Below are 17,960 nucleotides of genomic sequence, written 5' to 3' on the forward strand. Positions count from 1 at the left end.
TGTCAGTTGTGTCTGAATGGATAATTGGCCCCATTCACATACTGTCACAGCCACCACTTTGCAGATAAGTAAACAGCACAGAGAGGGCAGGGACTTGGCCCAGGTCCACAAGAAGTCTCTGATCCAGTCAAGGAGGGGGCCATTGAAGACCCAAAGAAGAGCAAGTTTGGTGTGTCTGCCCCCAGCCCTTTCCTTGGGGACTCTGACGCAGAGGCAGCTTCAGGCCACAGTGGGTCACAGTTGAGGGTTTATTGCCAGTGTTAGGAAGAATGGGGATCCAGGTGGCCAGGGGTCTTGGGAGGAATTCCATATGGGGCGCTGCAGGGCCTGTGAGTGGGGATGAGAGCTGCTGCCCCCTGCCACCCAGGTGGCCCCAGGGCTGATGCCACCATATTCTGACTGCTAGTGGTGCCTTAAAAGGCAGCTTCTCCACAGGAGGGGAGCCTCAGGGCTCCTTGTTGGTGAGGAGTCAACCCCCACCAACAAGCCGTCTCTCAAGGGGGCCAGGGGCCCTTGTTCCTCATGGGACAGGTTGGTCCATGCCTATTTTAGGGGGATGACCAGCACACCTCTGCAGCTCTGGGCTCCCAGATTTTGTGCCCCTGGGGGCAGGGGCAGGATGCAGGCACCCCGGCTGATGTCTACCCTAGAGTCTTGGGGTACCTACAAGGCCAGGGATCCTCCTAAACAGTCACTGATCCCCTCATCTTGGGCATTTGAGCCCCCAGTGTTACTCACCCTGGCCTGCTCTCCCTTGAACCACGGCCCCACTTCCCCCCGTCAGGCGATGTGCTTTCTAGAAGGGAGGGTGGTGGGCAGGGGTGTGCCCAGAGGTGGAGGCAGACAGGGCCCTCCTTGGCCAGGCTACCCTTACCCCTGCTTGGGAGTGAATGCCCACCAGCTTGGGTGCACACACATCTTGGCCCCAAAAGGACTCCAGGTGACAGCAACAGCTGTACATCTTTAGGGATGAATGCGGTAAGAGCCACACCTGAGCCGCTGGTCTATCAGGGCCTTGGGAAGAAGGGCTGATGTGGGGGCCACAGGGCCTGTCTCCAAGGCCCTCCTCATGGGTGCCCGGGCCTGGCCCTGCCTGATGGACGTGTGTTCATCCATCATCGTGGCGCCCTCAGCAACCGTCAGCCGGGCGTGACCCAGAGCATCAGTGGGGCTTGTGAGTCAGGGGAAAGGAGGACTGCAGCCAAGCTGCAGAGATGGACCCCTGCCCTCTGCAGACTCCTGGGCTCAACTCAGCACAGCCCAGGGGGAGGAGCCCAGAGCCACTGCCAGGCTGAGGAGGAGGGACTGGCCAGCAAAATGGGAGTCCCAAACCCCTTCCTCCCTCAGGCCCCTCTTCCTGCCTCTCCAGTGCACTGAGAGAGGAGAGCAGGAAGGAAGGCTGGCCTCAGCAGTGAGAGGGCCACACGCCTCCGTGTCTGCCTCTTCCCCTGCCAGAGGCTGGGAGGCTCCCCAAAAGCACCCACCGGCCAGGCTCCTGAGGGAGGGTCCAGGCCGTGGTGAGGGACCTCAGCCCAGGGAGGGAGACATGAATAGCACAGAGAGCCTGGCCCCAGGCCAGGGACTGACACTGGATGGCTCAGGGGCAGAGGCCAAGGGAGCAAGGCTCTCGTGGTTCAGTCACCACGGGGACGAGTAGGCAGGAGGGCAAGTGGGTCCTGCATGTCTGAGGCAGGGAGGGGAAGAGAGAGGCAGTGGACAGCGAGAAGCCAGGTCTGGTGGCCTCACCCTCCACCCATCTCCTGGCCAGCTCACACAGCAGTCACGGGTCATGGGGTGGGTGGAGGCACACGCTCACAGCCACAAGCACAGACAGACAGACAGACAGACAGATGTGCACACTGAGGCCACTGAAGGACTGATCAGCTGGGACAAGGGGGCATGGAGCCGGCTGCTGCCCATTCACCCTGTGTGGCTCCCCACCCCCTGGCCAGCTGGCCTGTGAGCCACCCAGCCTAGGAGCCCACGACCTGGCCAGACCACGTCTCATGTGGAGTGTGGGGGGCCAGCTGAGTGAGCACCACCTCCACGGCCTGGAACTTCTGGTTCTTGGGTGGGATGGGGCACATCTTGTAGGTCACCTCGTCGCCCTCCACCGGCACGTACTCCCCCTCGATGCTGGCAGGCAGGAGAGGGGGGTGTCAGCCCAGCAGCAGGCCCTATGGCCCAAACAGCCCTGCAGCCTGGCCTCAGGGACAGCCTGGCCAGGCTTTGCTTCTCAGAACCTCAGCTCCCAAATCTGTAAAATGGGAATCATGGACACGATGGCTCATGCCTGTAATCACAGTACTTTGGGAGGCCGAGGCAGGTAAATCACCTGAGGTCAGTATTTTAAGACCAGCCTCACCAACATGGCGAAACCCCATCTCTACTAAAAATACAAAAATTAGCCAGGTGTGGTGACTTGTGCCTGTAGTCCCAGCTACTTGGGAGGCTGAGGCAGAATTGTTTGTACCCAGGAGGTGGAGGTTGCAGTGAGCTGAGATTGTGCCATTGCACTCCAGCCTGGGTGACAGAGTGAGTCTCAAAAAATAAAATAAAATGGGACTCATAAGCTATACTTCCCTTTCTGGGTCCCTTCGGGACTGGGATGTGAAAGGGCGCAGGAGGGTCCCTAAAGCTCTGAGAAGCTCAGTGACCTCCCCAGGTCCTCTTGGCATTAGGAGTGGGTGGCACCAGGCCTAGACATCCATCTCTACTTCCTGGCCTACCTGCCTGAAGGCCTTTTCCAGGTTGAGAGGCTCAGGAGCTGGCCCAGCCCTCTTAGGCCCCCACGATGCTGGAACAGGATCCAGGGCCCAGCCACTGGCTCCCAGGCTTCTGGGGTCCACATGCCCACTCACCACCTGCTCCCAGCTCTCCTCCCAAAACGCACCCGCAGCCCCTACTCAGAGGACAGAAAAGGTGCCAAGAAAACAGACCTCAGGGCCAGGTATGGTGGCTCATGCCTGTAATCCTAGCACTTTGGGAGGATGAGGTGGGTGGATCACAAGGTCAGGAGTTCAAGACTAGCCTGGCCAAGATGGTGAAACCCTGTCTCTACTGAAAATACAAAAATTATCCAGGCATGGTGGCAGGTGCCTGTAATTCCAGCTTCTTGGGAGCCTGAGGCAGAGAATTGCTTGAACTTGGAAGGAAGGGGTTGCAGTGAGCCGAGAATGCACCACTGCATTCCAGCCTGGGCGACACATTTTTGAGGCACCGTGGGGGACGCTAGGGCAGGGGCCAGGAACAGGGAGGTGAAGGGGACTCACTCAGACACGTGCACAAAGATGTCCTCGGACCCGTTCTCGGGGGTGATGAAGCCATGGCCCTGAGCGCGTGAGAACTGCTTACAAACACCCTTGAACACGGGGCCAGCTGAGGCACGGGCTGTCCTGGAGAGAGGGTAGTGGGATTGGAGCTGTGGCCTGAGTCATCCCTCCCCAACCCCTACAGCCTTCCTGAGCCCTTTCTGCTGAGCCTGCCTCCGGACTGGGAAACTTGCCCTAGGCCAGAAACCACACAGTGATCCCCATTCAAGGATAATGAGGCCAGGCAGGTGGCTTACACCTGTAATCCCAGCACTTTTGGAGGCTGAAGCGGGAGAATTGCTTTGTCCTAGGAGTTTGAGACTAGCCTGGGGGTCTTATAGGGAGACCCCCCCATCTCTACAAAAAAATTTTTTTTTTTTTTTAGACAAGGTCTTGCTCTGTCACCCAGACTGGAATGCAGGGAGCACAATCTCAGTTCACTGCAACCTCTGCCTCCCAGGTTTAAGTAATTCTCGTGCCTCAGCCTCCTGAGTAGCTGGGATGACAGGTACTACCACCGTGCCTGGCTAATTGTTTTTATTTCTTTCTTTTTCTTTTTTTTGCTGTCACTCTTAGAATATGCTTAAGTTACTCAATTTTTGGCATTTTTAGTAAAGACAGGGTTTTGCAGTGTTTGGCCATGTTGGCCAGACTGGCTTGAACTCGTGGCCTCAACTGATCTGCCTGCCTCAATCTTTGGTGTAATCCCACCAAAGTGCTGGGATCATAGGTATGAACCACCATATCTGGCCCAAAAATTAAAAAAAAATAATTAGCTAGGATTGGTGGCATGTGCCAGTAGTCCTAGCTACACAGGAGGCTGAAGTGGAAGGATCGCTCAAGCCCAGGAAGTCCCAGCTGCAGTCAGCCACGATTGCACCACTGCACTCCAGCCTTGATGACAGAGCAAGACCCTGTTTTTCTCAAAAGATCCTTTGGCTTCCTCCATATGGACCCATATTACTCCCCCATGTGATCTCATCAGTCATCTACCTCAAAGGTCCAGGGCTAGTCTTTGTCACGCCAGCCCACCCTCTCCAAAGGTTAACTCCATGTCTTGGGTTTTGCCCATGTGGTGCCATCTGCCTGGAACCACCAGCTCCCTTCTTCACATGATACATCTTCCAAACCCAACCAGGACATCATCTCTTCTCATACCCGATGCTGGGTCCTCACCCCTGACCCTGCTGGGTTGTAATGGATGGCGAACAAGTCCCCTCTGGATTGTAAGCAGCTTGTGGGCTGGGGCATTGTCTTATTCATCACTGGATCCCCCCGCTCAGGAACTCAGTAAATCTTTGTGGAATAGATGGGTGGGTGGGTGGATGGATGGATGGATGGATGGGTGGATGGATGGATTGATGGATGGGTGAACAGGAGGATAGATGGGTAGATGGATAGATGGGTGGATGGATGGATAGATGGGTGGATGGATGGATGGATGGATGGATGGGTGGATGAATGGGTGGAAGGATGGGTGGATGGATGGATGGAAGGATGGGTGGATGGGTGGGTGGATGGATAGATGGGTGGGTAGATGGATGGATGGATGGACAGGACGGGTGGATGGATGGATGAACAGCTGGCTGGCTGAGTGGCTGAATGGATGGATGGAAGGGTGGGTGGATGGGTGAACGGCTGGCTGGCTGGCTGGCTGGCTAGATGGACAGATGGAAGGGTGGAAGGGTGGGTGGGTGGCTGGTTGGATGGATGGATGAATAGGAGGTTGGATGGATGGATGGATGGGTGGATGGATGGACGGGACAAACATTGCAGTTACTGGAAGGTCCACACATAGTTCTCCTGTCCCTGGTGAGGACAACAGGGGTTGGAGGAGGATAGAGATGGTCAGCCCCTGTCCTGGCAAATGTCAAGGGTCTGGGCAAGGAGCAGATACTCACGCTGAATAGGTCCTGGTCCGCTTGGTGGGCAGAGGGCTGGGTAGGTCCCTAGGTGAGACACCACCCCGCTCCCAGACCCTGCTGCCCTCCCGGTGGAAGGGGAAGGTGGGCCAGACTGGGGACTTGGGGGAGTGGAGCGGGGGCACAACTGGGGGTGATGTGGACTCCGAAGTCATGGTGGGGCCAGCAGGAGAACCTGGTGGGCTCTGGGGCCCAGAGGCCGGTGAGGGGTTCAGGCGTCCTTGCGGGCAGGGCCCGGCCTGGCCCTGCTCTGCGGCCTCACCAGCCACGGGCTCCGTCTGGAAGAGGAAGAAAGAGGCACAGGTGAGTCCAGTCCAGGGGAGCTGCTCCTGGACCCTGGCCACAGTCAGGAGGGCTGGTCCCACCTGCTATCCTCACAGCGTGACTTCAAGGCACAAACAACCCCATCGAGGCTCAGAGTCCTCACCAGAAAAACAATACTAGGGATCATATGACCCCTAAGTCCTTCCAGTGTGCAGTTCAATTCTAAGTCCAGGGGCCTGGGAGGTGGCTCGGTAGCGTGGCCAGTGATGGTCTGGAATATGGTTCGGCATAAGGGTCAGTTGTTTCAGAGTCACACATCTGGGTTCAAATCTCAGCTTTGTCACCTACGACTTGGTGACCTTAAGCAAGCCAAGTCACATATCAGCTCCAACATGGTGGGCGGGAGTGCGGGCTCCAGACCCAGGCCTGGGTTTGAATCCTGCATCCTTCATCTTCTGGCTACATGGCTTTGGCCCAGATCAACATTCTTTTTTTTCAGAGAGAGTTTTGCTCTTGTTGCCCAGGCTGGAGTGCAATGGTGATCTCAGCTCATCGCAGCCTCTACCTCCTGGGTTCAAGTGATTCTCCTGTCTCAGCCTCCTGAGTAGCTGGGATTGCAGGCACCCACCACCATGCCTGGCTAATTTTTTTGTATTTTTAGTAGAGACAGGGTTTTGCTATGTTGGCCAGGCTGGTCTTGAACTCCCAACCTCAGGTGATCTGTCCACCTTGGCCTCCCAAAGTGCTGGGATTATAGGCATGAGCCAACTCGTCTGGACCATTGGTGAACACTTTTAACCTCTGACTCTGTTTTCTGTTATGTAAAATGGGGCTTTTTGAGACAGGGTCTCATCCAGGCTGGGGAACTTTGATATGATCATGACTCACTGCAGCCTCCATCTCCTGGGTTCAATCGATCCTCCCACCTCAGCCTCCCATGTAGCTGGAACTACAATCATGCACCACCACATCAGGTAGTTGTTTGTTTGTTTGTTTGAGACAGACTCTTGCTTTGTCACCTAGGCTGGAGTGCAATGGTGTGATCTTGGCTCACTGCAACTTCTGCCTCCTAGGTTCAAGTGATCCTCCTGCCTCAGCCTCCCAAATAGCTGGGATTACAGGTGCATGCCACCACACCTGGCTAATTTTTGTATTTTTAGTAAAGACGGGGTTTTACCATGTTGGCCAGGCTGGTCTTGAACTCCTGACCTCAGGTAATCCACCTGCCTCAGCCTCCCAAAGTGCTAAGATTACAGGCCTGTGGCCTCCATTTCATACCCCTCCTGCCCCAGAGCTTGGAGTTCCCAAGGAAGGAAAATCACCCAGCAGCTTCCTATAAGGTTTCTTCGGAGTCCAGAGCTCAAAAATCCTGAACATACTGCATGGCAGGCCTGGATGAGTCCTGGAGTCCATTGGAGCAGGTCTTCTGGCCTCTGCTCAAGATTATACAGCAAGTGGAATTTTTCTGAGCCAAGATGCTGAGCTGGCTCTGCCATCCCTGGGGATGGAAGTGAAGAAGTATCCTCCCTCTTCCCAAAACCCTCCCCCTCCAGCTAGGAGGGTAGGAGAGCCTTAGGCTTGGCTCCCCTCATTGCCCCTCAACTCTGAAAAGGCTGATGTGGGGCTTTTCAGTCTGAGCTCACTCCAGGAGGTAGGGCAAACCAGGCTTTTCACCCTTATTTTAGAGAGAAGAAAATGGAAGCTTCATGAAGCAACCACACACATGGCTGGGTGCAGTGGCCCATGCCTGTAATCCCAGCACTTTGGGAGGCTGAGTCACAAGTTTGAGACCAGCCTGGCCAACATGGTGAAACCCCATCTCTACTAAAAATACAAAAATTAGTTGGGCTGGGTGTGGTAGCTCACGCCTGTAATGCCAACACTTTGGGAGGCCAAGGCGGGTAGATTACCTGAGGTCAGGAGATTGAGACCATCCTGGTCAACATGGTGAAAACCCATCTCTATTAAAAATACAAAAATTGGCCAGGCACAGTGGCTCACGCCTATAATCCCAGCACTTTGGGAGGCCGAGGCAGGTGGATCACGAGGTCAAGAGATCGAGACCATCCTGTCAATAAGGTGAAACCCCGTCTCTACTAAAAATACAAAAATTTGCTGGGCATGGTGGTGCGCGCCTGTAGTCCCAGCTACTCGGGAGGCTGAGGCAGGAGAATTGCTTGAACCCAGGAGGCGGAGGTTGCGGTGAGCTGAGATCGTGCCATTGCACTCCAGTCTGGGTAACAACAGCGAAACTCCATCTCAAAAAAAAAAAAAATACAAAAATTGGCTGGGTATGATGGCACATGCTTGTAACCCCTGCTACTTGGGAGGCTGAGACAGAAGAATCGCTTGAACCCAGGAGGTGGAGGTTGCAGTGAGCTGAGATCACATCACTGCACTCCAGTCTGGGTGACAGAGTGAGACTCCATCTCAAAAAAAAAAAAAATTAGGTGTGGTGGCATATGCCTGTAGTCCTAGCTACTCATGAGGCTGAGGCACGAGAATCACTTCAACCCGGGAGGCGGAGGTTGCAGTGAGCTGAGATCACACCACTGCACCACTGCGGGTGACCAAGAGAGACTCTGCCTCCAAAAAAAAAAAAAAAGAAGCAACCACACAAACACTTGGACATGAAGGTTCATGAATGGTCACACCAGTGCTCATTCACAGCAGCGGACACATGAAAACAGCCCACGACCATCAGCAGATGAATGGATAATAAATGATGGTCTAGCCACATGGTAGACTAGCACTTGGCCATAAGAAAAAGAAAAGAAGAAATACCGATTCATGCTACACCCTAGATGAACCCTGCAGACATTATGCTAGAATGTTTGCAAGGTCACAGAGAAGGAGCCAGTCCCCCAAAAAAACACAGACGGCATGATTCTATCTCTGAGGCAAATCCTCATAGATAGGAAGTCGACTGGTGGTCACCAAGGCTGGGGAGGAAGAAGAAGGGAGAGCTGCCAGTGGGTAAGAGGGTTTCTTTTTGGGGAATGAAAATGTTCTATAATTGGCTGCAGTGATGGCTGCACAACTCTGTGAATGTACTAAAAACAACTGAACTGAACGCCCTAAGCAGGTGAATTTTATGGTATGTGCACGATAGCTCAGTAAATCTGTTACCAAAAAAAGATGGGGCAGCGAAGTTACCCGAGATGACACAGCTGGGAAGCACCAGGTGCCCTGCAGTGCACTTCTAGAGTGCCACCTGCCCCACCTGGTGAGGGGTGGCAGGTGATGGGAACAGAGGCCCTGCCTCTCTCTCTCTAGGAAGCAGGGTGATCCTGGCCTCCCCACCGCAGTTTTCCCAGGCCTGGTATTGTGCTTGGCAGTGACAGCCAGTGCTGGGAGGCCATGGAGGGGCAGGAAGGGAAGAGGAGGATGGGGAGGAGGAGATGCAGCTCACGGTGGTTACCAGGGAGACGCAGCTGAGCTGGGGCCTGCTCTGGCCAGCCAGGCCTCCCACCCAAGTGACCATGCAGCTCTGGGGCCTCATGCTAAGTAGGCAGCAGGTATGGGGTAAAGACCCACTGATGATTCTGGGCCAGGGTTGAGGGCAGCCTCCCCACGATAGGCGCTCAGGTGGCAGAGAGACCAGACAGCAGAGGGGAGGCAGAAGAGCCACAGCAGACAGGAAGGACCAAGAGGAGACAGCAAGTCGGCCTCAGGGCAGGAGCTCAGGCAGGGGCAGGAGACAGGCAGCTTCCACAAAACAGAGAGAACAGGCTTCTCCCCATCTCCCACTGAAGCCTCAGTTTCCTTATCTGGAAAATGGGGATCACAAAAAATCCCCCTCCAGCCGGCAAGGTGGCTCATGCCTACAATCCCAGCACTTTGGGAGACCCAGGCGGGAGGATCATGTAAGCCCAGGAGCTCAAGACCAGCTGGGGCAACATGATGAAACCTCATGTCTACAAAAAATACAAAAATCAGCTGGGCATGGTGGTAGTGCAGCTGTAGTCCCAGCTACTTGGACGTCTGAGGCAGCAGGATCGTTTGAACCCGGGAGGTTGAGGCTTCAGTGAGCCAAGATCGTACTACTGCACTGCAGTCTGGGGGACAAAGTGAGACACTGTCTTAAAAAAAAAATTTGGTATAGTGGTGCATGCCTGTGGTCCCAGCTACTTGGGAGGCTAAGGTGGGAGGATTGCTTGAGCCCAGGAGGTTGAGGCTGCAGTGAGTAGTGATCAAGCTACTGCACTCCAGCCTGGGCAACAGAGCAAGACCCTGTCTCAAAAAAAAAAAAAAAAAAAAAGGAATAGAGAGAGAGAGAGAGACTCTCCTCCAAGGGCTCTTTTGACGATCAAATGAGAATGGAGATGGGATGTGAGAAGCACTGAGTAGAGACTGGGTGCTGAGTGAGAGCCTGCTTCTCCCAGACAGGGCTGTGGAATTGGGTGTCAAGGGAAGAGGGAGTTGGGAAAGGAGAGACCCAGCCAAGCTGGGCCAAGCCCACCATTCACTCTCATCGTCTCTTCTTCCCTAAGGATCTTCCACCCCTCACAGCTCTGCAGTCTCTTGTTTTATTTTTATTTTTGAGACGGAGTTTCGCTGTTGTTACCCACACTGGAGTGCAATGGCACGATCTTGGCTCACCGCAACCTCCGCCTCCTGGGTTCAAGCAATTCTCCTCCCTCAGCCTCCCGAGTAGCTGGGACTACAGGCGCGCACCACCATGCCCAGCTAATTTTTGTAGTTTTAGTAGAGACGGGGTTTCACCTTGTTGACCAGGATGGTCTCGATCTCTTGACCTCGTGATCCACCCACCTCGGCCTCCCAAAATGCTGGGATTATAGGCGTGAGCCACCGTGTCTGCCTCTCTTGTTTTATTTAATTCCTGCAACTGCTCTTCAAGCCTGGTGCTATTATGACTCCACTTTGCAGATGAGGAAACCGAGGCTCAAAGAGGTTAAATCACTCACTCAAGGCCACACACCCACCCATCAAAGACTGAGCCAGAATTTGAATCAGCATGATCTGACTCTGGGGCCTTTGAGTGGGAAGACAGGAGTCCTGTGTCCAGGCCCTGCCTTGCTATTGACCTACTCCGGGACCTGGTACAGGGCCTTTCCCTCTCTGGGCCCTGCCAGGGCCTGGGCTTGGAGGACCTGCACAATGCCCAGCAACGTGGGAGACCAGAGAGAAGGGAACAGGGAGATATGGAGCAAGCCTCCAGTTCAGACCCCCCTCTCCAGAGCATTGCTGCCAAAGAGGGCAAGTGAAAATGAGGCTTTCATTGGCTGAATGCCATGTACTGTGCAAAAGTCTTTGCAGAAATTATTTTCTATGTTTCAGCCTCCCAGTTACCCTATAGAGTTGAAATGATAATTTCTCCATTTTACAGATGAGGTAGCTGAGGCTCAGAGAGGGTGAGTGACTTGCCCAAAGTCACAGAGTAGGTGACAGAGCCCCAGGTCTGTCTAACAGTAAATTCGTGCTCTTCCTGTGAAGATAAATCCTGTTCCTGGTTCAGCCAAGATGAGGCTGGAGTTTTTCCAAAAGAACTTTCTCTGAGAAACTAAATGGGAAAATAAACTCCCCCAAGAGCAGAGAAACTGATATGTTTCTAGAACATTTGTTTCCACTCAAACAGAGCTAAAGGCCAGCTCCAGGGGAATTTCGTGTGTCCTTCTGGGGCCACCTCCCGCCAGGAATAATGCCCTTCAGAACCAGCAGTCAGGTAGGAGTGCAGCCTGGGACCCAGACAGCCTGAGTTTAAATCCTGGCTCCACTGCAACCCAGCTTTGTGACCCTCCCTTCCTCGCCACCCCTCCCCCCATGAGACGGAGCCTGGCTCTGTTGCCCAGGCTGGAGTACAGTGGTGTGATCTGGGCTCACTGCAACCTCTGCCTCCTGGGTTCCAGTGATTCTCCTGGCTCAGCCTCCCAAGTAGCTGAGATTACAGGCACCTCCCACCACACCTAACTAGTGTGTGTGTGTGTGTGTGTGTGTGTGTGTGTGTGTGTGTGTTTTAGTAGAAATAAGGTTTTACCATGTTGGCCAGGGTGGTCTTGAACTTCTGACCACAGGTGATCCACCCGCCTTGGCCTCCCAAAGTACTGGGATTACAGGCGTAAGCCACTGCACCCAGCCAACCCTCCCATTTTGTGCCTCAGTTTCCTCATCTGTCAAATGGGGCTCATCATAACATCTACCCAAGTTGGGAGGAACCACAGAGCTGCATCAAGGGTCCCCATGTGAAAGTGCATCTCCTTGCACCCCTGGCCCTGCATTTGGACTCTGAGCCAGACTCATCTTCATTTCCCTGCAGAAAGCCAGACCCCAACTGACTGACTCTGCAGACAAAGGGGCCTGGAGGTAAACAAATGTCAGACTGTTTAGAGATAACCTGAGGCTGGATGCGTGTCACGGGGCACTCTGGGTGGTGACTCAGCCTTCTTGGCAGATGAACCATAGCCCATGCTGGGGCTCTGCTCCAATTCTCAGCTCCCCCAAAAGAATGGAGAATGGGGCAGGAAATGTTTGTCATGGTCCTCTCTCATTTTTTTTATTTTTTGAGACAGGGTCTCACTTTGTCCCCAGGCTAGAGTACAATGGCAAGATAACGGCTCACAATCAGCCTCAGTCTCCCTAAGTGCTAAGATTACAGTGTGAGTCACTGTGCCTGGCCATGGGCCTTTTTTTTTTTTTTTGAGACAGAGTCTTACTCTGTCACCCAGGTTGGAGTGCAGTGGCGTAATCTCGGCTCACTGCAACCTTCACCCTCTGGGTTCAAGCAATTTTGCTGCCTCAGCCTCCTGAGTAGCTGAGATTACAGGCACCTGCCACCACGCCCAGCTGATTTTTGTGTTTTTAGTAGAGACAGGGTTTCACCATATTGGCCAGGCTGGTCTTGATCTTCTGACCTTGTGAGCCATTGCTTTGGTGTTGGGATTAAAGGTGTGAGCCACCTCGCCCATTGTTTTTTTTTTTTTTTTTTTTGAGACTGAGTCTCACTCTGTCATCCAGACCGGAGTGCAGTGGTGTGATCTCGGCTCACTGCAACCTCCATCTCCCAGGTTCAAGTGATTCTCCTGACGCAGCCTCCCAAGTAGCAGGGATTACAGGTGCGTGGCTAATTTTTGTATATTTAGTAGAGACAGGGTTTTACCGTGTTGGCCAGGCTGGTCTTGAACTCCTGACCTCAGGTGATCCACCCCCTCTTGGCCTCCCAGTGTGCTAGGGTTATAGACGTGAGCCACCACACCTGACCATATGATCCTGTCTTGACCATGAGAATCTCTCTCAGTCTGGGCAGATCTGGGAGAGACAGCCTGCTCAGCCACCCAGTGCTGTGTGACCTGAGGCAGGCACCTGCCCCTCTCTGGGCCTCACCTTTCTCTTCAGCTATGTGCATCATCACTGGTACAGATGACTAATGAAGGTCAGGCCAACTCTCCTCTGAGATTTTCAAAACACACACGTAATTGAAATCAAACTGATTGCAGGCACCAGGACAACAAATGTGAGGGTGACAGCTGTCCTTAGTCCTTAATCATCTGTGACTGTTCCAGTGGAGGGAATAGACACAGGCAATTAAAACGAAGCCTGGGAAGTCCTGACATGAGCCTCAACCACCATGTAGTGATCTGTGGATACCGACCACGAGCCAAGCCCCTTGTCCCATTTTTTCCTTTTGATCTCACAAGAACCCCATGCAGTAACTACTACTAGTACACCCATTCTTCTGAAGAGTAAACTGAGGCTCGGAGAGGTTGAGAGCCTCACTGAGCTCACACAGCAGGTCAGGTACAGCATGTCTGCCCTCTGGAGATGTCCGGGGAGGTGAAGACCAGCCATTCCTTGAGGGCGGCACCCACCCTCCCCTGGAGAAGAAGGAGTGGGGTGTGGAGTTCCTGGGGAGCAAGGACTCGGGCTTTTATTTCTGGCTTTGCGCTGACTCAGACCATGACCTTGGGTGAGTCACTTGCCAGCTCTGCTAAGCTTAAAAACAACTCCCCCAATAAAAATGTCCCAGCCCCAAGCCCCCATCACAGGGGAGCAGATGGGAGGGATGGGTACGGTTGCTTAAAAATAGAAAGGACGGGGAACACAGGATGACGATGGCAGGGCTTCCTGAACATCCGGAACGTATGTACAGTGGGCCCTGGGAGGGTGAGAAAACCAACTCAGGATCCCCCGGGCAGGAGCTGACACTTCCCCGTCTCCTCCCCCTCCCCCAGCCTCCCAGATGCTCCTTAAAATACATCACTGCCTGAGCTGCTCTTGCAGCCTGAGGTGACCTGATTAAACGTGGTTCCTTCCCCCATGCAGACTGTGTGCCTGCATCTGTGCCTGGGGGCGCTGCCCCAGCCAATACTTGAGCTTAATTATTTAAGAGACCCTGTAGTCCTCCTCTCCATCACCTGCCCAGGCTGTCCTGGGGAACCACTGTGGTTAAGGCCTTTGGGCTTCTTGGGCTTGGGTGGAGGGGGGAAGCCAGGATGGCACGGGGGGAGCCAAGTTCACAAACCAGTGCCACTTCTGTTTGGCTGTGTGACCCTAGGCAAGTCACTTTCCCATTTTGAGACCCTAGAGAGAGGAATAGACTGGTCAAAGTCATGCATAGAGCATCTGAAATTAAACTCAAATCAGTGTGACCCCAAAGCTTTCTGGTGTGCCATGCCACCACTGCAGCCCAGGAGTCTCATTTTGCTGTGGGGCAAATGAACCCCCTACTACTCTTAGTCTCCCATTTTGCTGGCTGTGGGGCAAATGAACCCCCTACTACTCTTAGTCTCCCATTTTGCTGCTCAGCATGGACAAAGGTCTGAACTGCCCAAGCCCCATTCCTACAAGGCCCTGGGTCCTGGCTGCCCTGGCTGTGAGGTGGACATGACCGGCTGAGCCAGGACCAGAGCTCAGCCAGGCCCTGAGCGCCCTCTGCTGGGTGCTGCCCTGGGGGCACTACTACAGACCGGCTGGCAGGTGTCCCTTCCCCACCAGCCATCTAAGAGTGTCCCCAAGTCCCCCTCAGGGAATCCCCCTGTGCATCCACGAACATTGCCTAGCCATCTCTCTCCAAGCCTGGGAGAGCCCTCTGTGGGCAAAACTATCTTCTGGCCTTTCCCAGGCTGCCAGGCAGGCAGTTCCTGTCTTTTTTTTTTTTTTGAAGAGGGTGAGGATGGGTCAAGATAGGCAGATAAGGAAAACAGACATTTTTGGAAAAGACTTCAAGGAAGTGGGGCAGGGTGGGGTAAAGCTGGGAGGAGGAAACATTCAGAATTTGGAGGGCCCAGAGGACTCTGGGATGGAGTCAGGTTTGGGGAACCAGTTCCCCATCCCCCAGAAAGCTGGAGACCCCCTTTCCCAGGAAGAGGCCTCTGCCGGATCACAGCCAGGCGGTGTGATGCCAGGCTCTCAGAAAGGTTGCCCACCCCCTGCTGGGCATATTTCCTCCACCCCTCCCCCAGCCTCAGTGGATGCAGCAGTTCACACTCTGTATTTATTATTGTTCTCACTCTGTATCCCCCTCCCCTCTCCCTGGGAAGAGCCTGCAGGCTGGAAGCTTGGCAGGAACCTGCTGTCTCCTTGTGGGTGCCAGCGTCGCCCCTTATCTCCGCCTGGACTCCTTGTGCCAGGGTCAGGCCACACAGGGGCTTGGCACCAGCCAACGCCACCCTAAGTCCCTGCATCCCATGACAGGGGTGTCCTAGCAGGCCCTGGCTTATCACCCCTGCCCTCTGGGGGCTGCACCTGGGCAAGGGTGGAGGTCAGAGCAGACCAGAAGGCAGGCAAGAAGCAAGAGCTCGGGGTGGGGTGGTTCCCCGGGAAGAGAATAACCACACGGAGCTACCTCTCCAAGCCAACTAACACAATTATCCCCATCACACTGGGGAAAAAATCGAGTCAGGATAAGACAGATGCTCCAGGTCCAACTGTCTGCCTGCCCCAGCCAGTCCCTTCCCCACATTCCAGCCCCAGTCCCACATTCCAGGGGAAAGACCAGAAACCCTCCCTGCTGCACTCTGCTTTCAGCGGCTGGAAACGGCACCGGCACGGGGATTTCTCCGGTCAAGGCAGTCCTCTCTCCCCCTGCTTCCCAGACAGGAGGCTGCGGCTTGGCAGATATCTGCTGCTCTCTGCTTCCTGAGCCAGACGCAGGTCCCAGACACAGACAGACACCACTCCCACGGGAGCCACACAGTCTCACCTCGTTTGGGGGTCATGGGGAGAGAAGGAGGGAGGGAGAGGCAGGTGGGATCTAGCACCCTATCTGTAAGCTGAACTGGGCTGATCCATACCCCACCTTCACGTCGTACCTCTCTCCTTCGGCCTGGCCAAAGCCACAGTTTCCAGCACAGCCCCCATTCAGCCCCTCACCTCTCCTGGGCAGCCGGGGTCCAGGCACTGCCTCCTGCGGCGTCCTCGCTCTGCCTCCCTCTGGCGCGTGGAGCTGGCGGGCAAGGGATGGGTCTGGAAGATGTGTGTGTGTGTGTGAGTGCGCGTGTGTGTGCGCCTGTGTGTGTGTGCGCGCGCTCTCGCGGGCGGTACCTCAGCCCCTCACTCACTCATACGCCTTCCAGCTGACGTCAGGGAGAGCAAGAGGGAGGGACCGGGATGCGAATTTGTACTCCCTGCTTAAAGGGACCCGGCTCTGTGGCTTCTGGCCCAGACACCACTTCCTGAGTCAGGCACCTCCAGGTGAGAGGCTCATCTGCGTCTCTCGGGGGCCCTAAAGCTTCCTTTTTTGGAAAGTGGCTTTTATGGCTGGCCCACGGTATAATTTGCCCTGCCCAGTGAGGACAGCTGCTGAGGAATGCAGGGGAGGAAGAACCTGGGACAGTGCCGCGTTCCTGGTAATTAGAGAGCAAGTGGGGGGTGGTGAGTGTGAGTGTGAGTGAGGGCACACTGGGGGGGCCCTTGGGGTGGGTGGGGGTCATTGGGGGTGAGTCTGGGAGAATAGAGGTCAGGGCCAAAAGGAGCCCCCACCAGAGAGGGCTCAAGACAAGCCAGGTTCCCAGATACTCATCTCCCCTCCGGATGCTTGGTGGTCTTGTCCTCTGCTAGTACAGACACACTGATGGCACTCAGGTCTGTCCCCTCAAGGCCTCTGAGATGCTGGAGATGAGTCACATGTGCTCATCTCTATTTGCCACTTGTAATATTTCCGTGAAATTGAATTGAGGAGGACCCTAAGAGAGTGATGGCTTGAAGGTGCACAGGTGGACACCCCACAGCCTGGGAGGCTCTGAATAGAGAGGACTGATTGAATCCAGGCGCCCAGCCTGTTCCACTCCGCCCGCCCTGGCTTTGAAGTGCTCTGCACTGTCAAGCTGTGTGACCTTGGGCCAGCCCCTGAGGGCCTTTGGAGGTTGAGTATGTGATGTCCCTAACCCAGGGCCGGCTGCAGGAGGCCTCCACAAAGGAGCTTCTCTTCCTTCTTTCAGTTCCTTCTTAGCCTCGGCTTGGACAGAAGGCAGGCTTCCCCGGGTGTCTCCCGGTACTACTGAGGCAGGCTGGCATTTTCAAAAGGAGTCTCATTAAAATAAAAAGCAGGTGGGAGTTAAAAGAGAAACCGTGAAGCAAAATACAAGTAACTAATACACATAGCTAAGATGCCACGAGGGCTTGCCCTCACTGAAACCTCATAACAATTCATTAATTTTTTTTTGTCATACTTCCTTTACTGGTGAAGAAATAGGGGCTCAGAGAGGAGGAAGGACTTGACTTGCCTGTGTTATTTCTTTCTTTTTTTTTTTTTAGACGGAGTTTCGCTCTTGTTATCCAGGCTGGAGTGCAATGGCACGATCTCGGCTAACCGCAACCTCTGCCTTCTGGGTTCAGGCAATTCTCCTGCCTCAGCCTCCTGAGTAGCTGGGATTACAGGCACTCGCCACCATGCCCGGCTAATTTTTTGTATTTTTAGTAGAGACGGGGTTTCACCATGTTGACCAGGATGGTCTCAATCTCTTGACCTTGTGATCTACCCGCCTCGGCCTCCCAAAGTGCTGGGATTACAGGCTTGAGCCACTGCGCCCGGCCCTCTTTTTCTTTTTTTTTTGAGACAGAGTCTCACTCCTCTGTCACCAGGCTGGAGTGCAGGGGTGTGATCTCAGCTCACTACAACTTCCTCCTCCTGGGTTCAAGTGATTCTCCTGCCTCAGCCTCCTGAGTAGCTGGGACTACAGGCGCGTGCCACCATGCCCAGCTAATTTTTGTATTTTTAGTAGAGACAGTGTTTCACCATGTTGGCCAGGATGGTCTCGATCTCTTGACCTCATGATCCACCCGCCTCGGGCTCCTAAAGTGCTGGGATTATAGGTGTGAGCCACTGCGCCTGGCTGCCTATTTTATTTCAACTGGCTGGAGGGGTACTGAAACCCAGGACCACCCAATGTCACTACACGCCCCTGCCCCTCCAGAACCTCTCCAGACAACCACAACTCACTGCAGCTTCCAACTCCTGGGCTCAAATGATCCTCCTACCTCAGCCTCTTGAGTAGCTGGGACTATA

The 17,960-nt window shown here is 54.4% G+C and overlaps 1 protein-coding gene across 2 annotated transcripts; it reads right to left on the reverse strand.

The window, feature by feature from the left end:
- Window positions 1-234: 234 nt before the first annotated feature.
- CSDC2 (cold shock domain containing C2) lies at window positions 235-15,888 on the reverse strand. 2 transcript variants are annotated; one of them, XM_002763922.7, is made up of 4 exons: window positions 15,827-15,888; window positions 5,213-5,511; window positions 3,273-3,395; window positions 235-2,136 (listed from the first exon to the last, which is right to left on the reverse strand). In XM_002763922.7, exons 2-4 carry the CDS (start codon window positions 5,386-5,388, stop codon window positions 1,974-1,976), a joined length of 462 nt encoding a protein of 153 aa, XP_002763968.2. In that variant the 5' UTR covers window positions 5,389-5,511; window positions 15,827-15,888; the 3' UTR covers window positions 235-1,973. The 2 variants fall into 2 exon arrangements, with proteins under 2 accessions (XP_002763968.2, XP_035122054.1); XM_035266163.3 differs by having other exon boundaries at window positions 15,766-15,888.
- Window positions 15,889-17,960: the final 2,072 nt, after the last annotated feature.

Source organism: Callithrix jacchus, chromosome 1 (genome assembly GCF_049354715.1).
Source record: "Callithrix jacchus isolate 240 chromosome 1, calJac240_pri, whole genome shotgun sequence".
NCBI classification, from domain to species: Eukaryota; Metazoa; Chordata; class Mammalia; order Primates; family Cebidae; genus Callithrix; species Callithrix jacchus.

Excerpts from the sequence above, each read along its gene's own strand:
- CSDC2 (XM_002763922.7), bottom strand. The coding sequence starts at position 5,388 with ATGACTTCGGAGTCCACATCACCCCCAGTTGTGCCCCCGCTCCACTCC. Across the intron at positions 3,396-5,212 it reads CGGACCAGGACCTATTCAGC|GACAGCCCGTGCCTCAGCTG; the intron begins GTGAGTATCTGC and ends CCCTCTCTCCAG. Across the intron at positions 2,137-3,272 it reads ATCTTTGTGCACGTGTCTGA|CATCGAGGGGGAGTACGTGC; the intron begins GTGAGTCCCCTT and ends CCTGCCTGCCAG.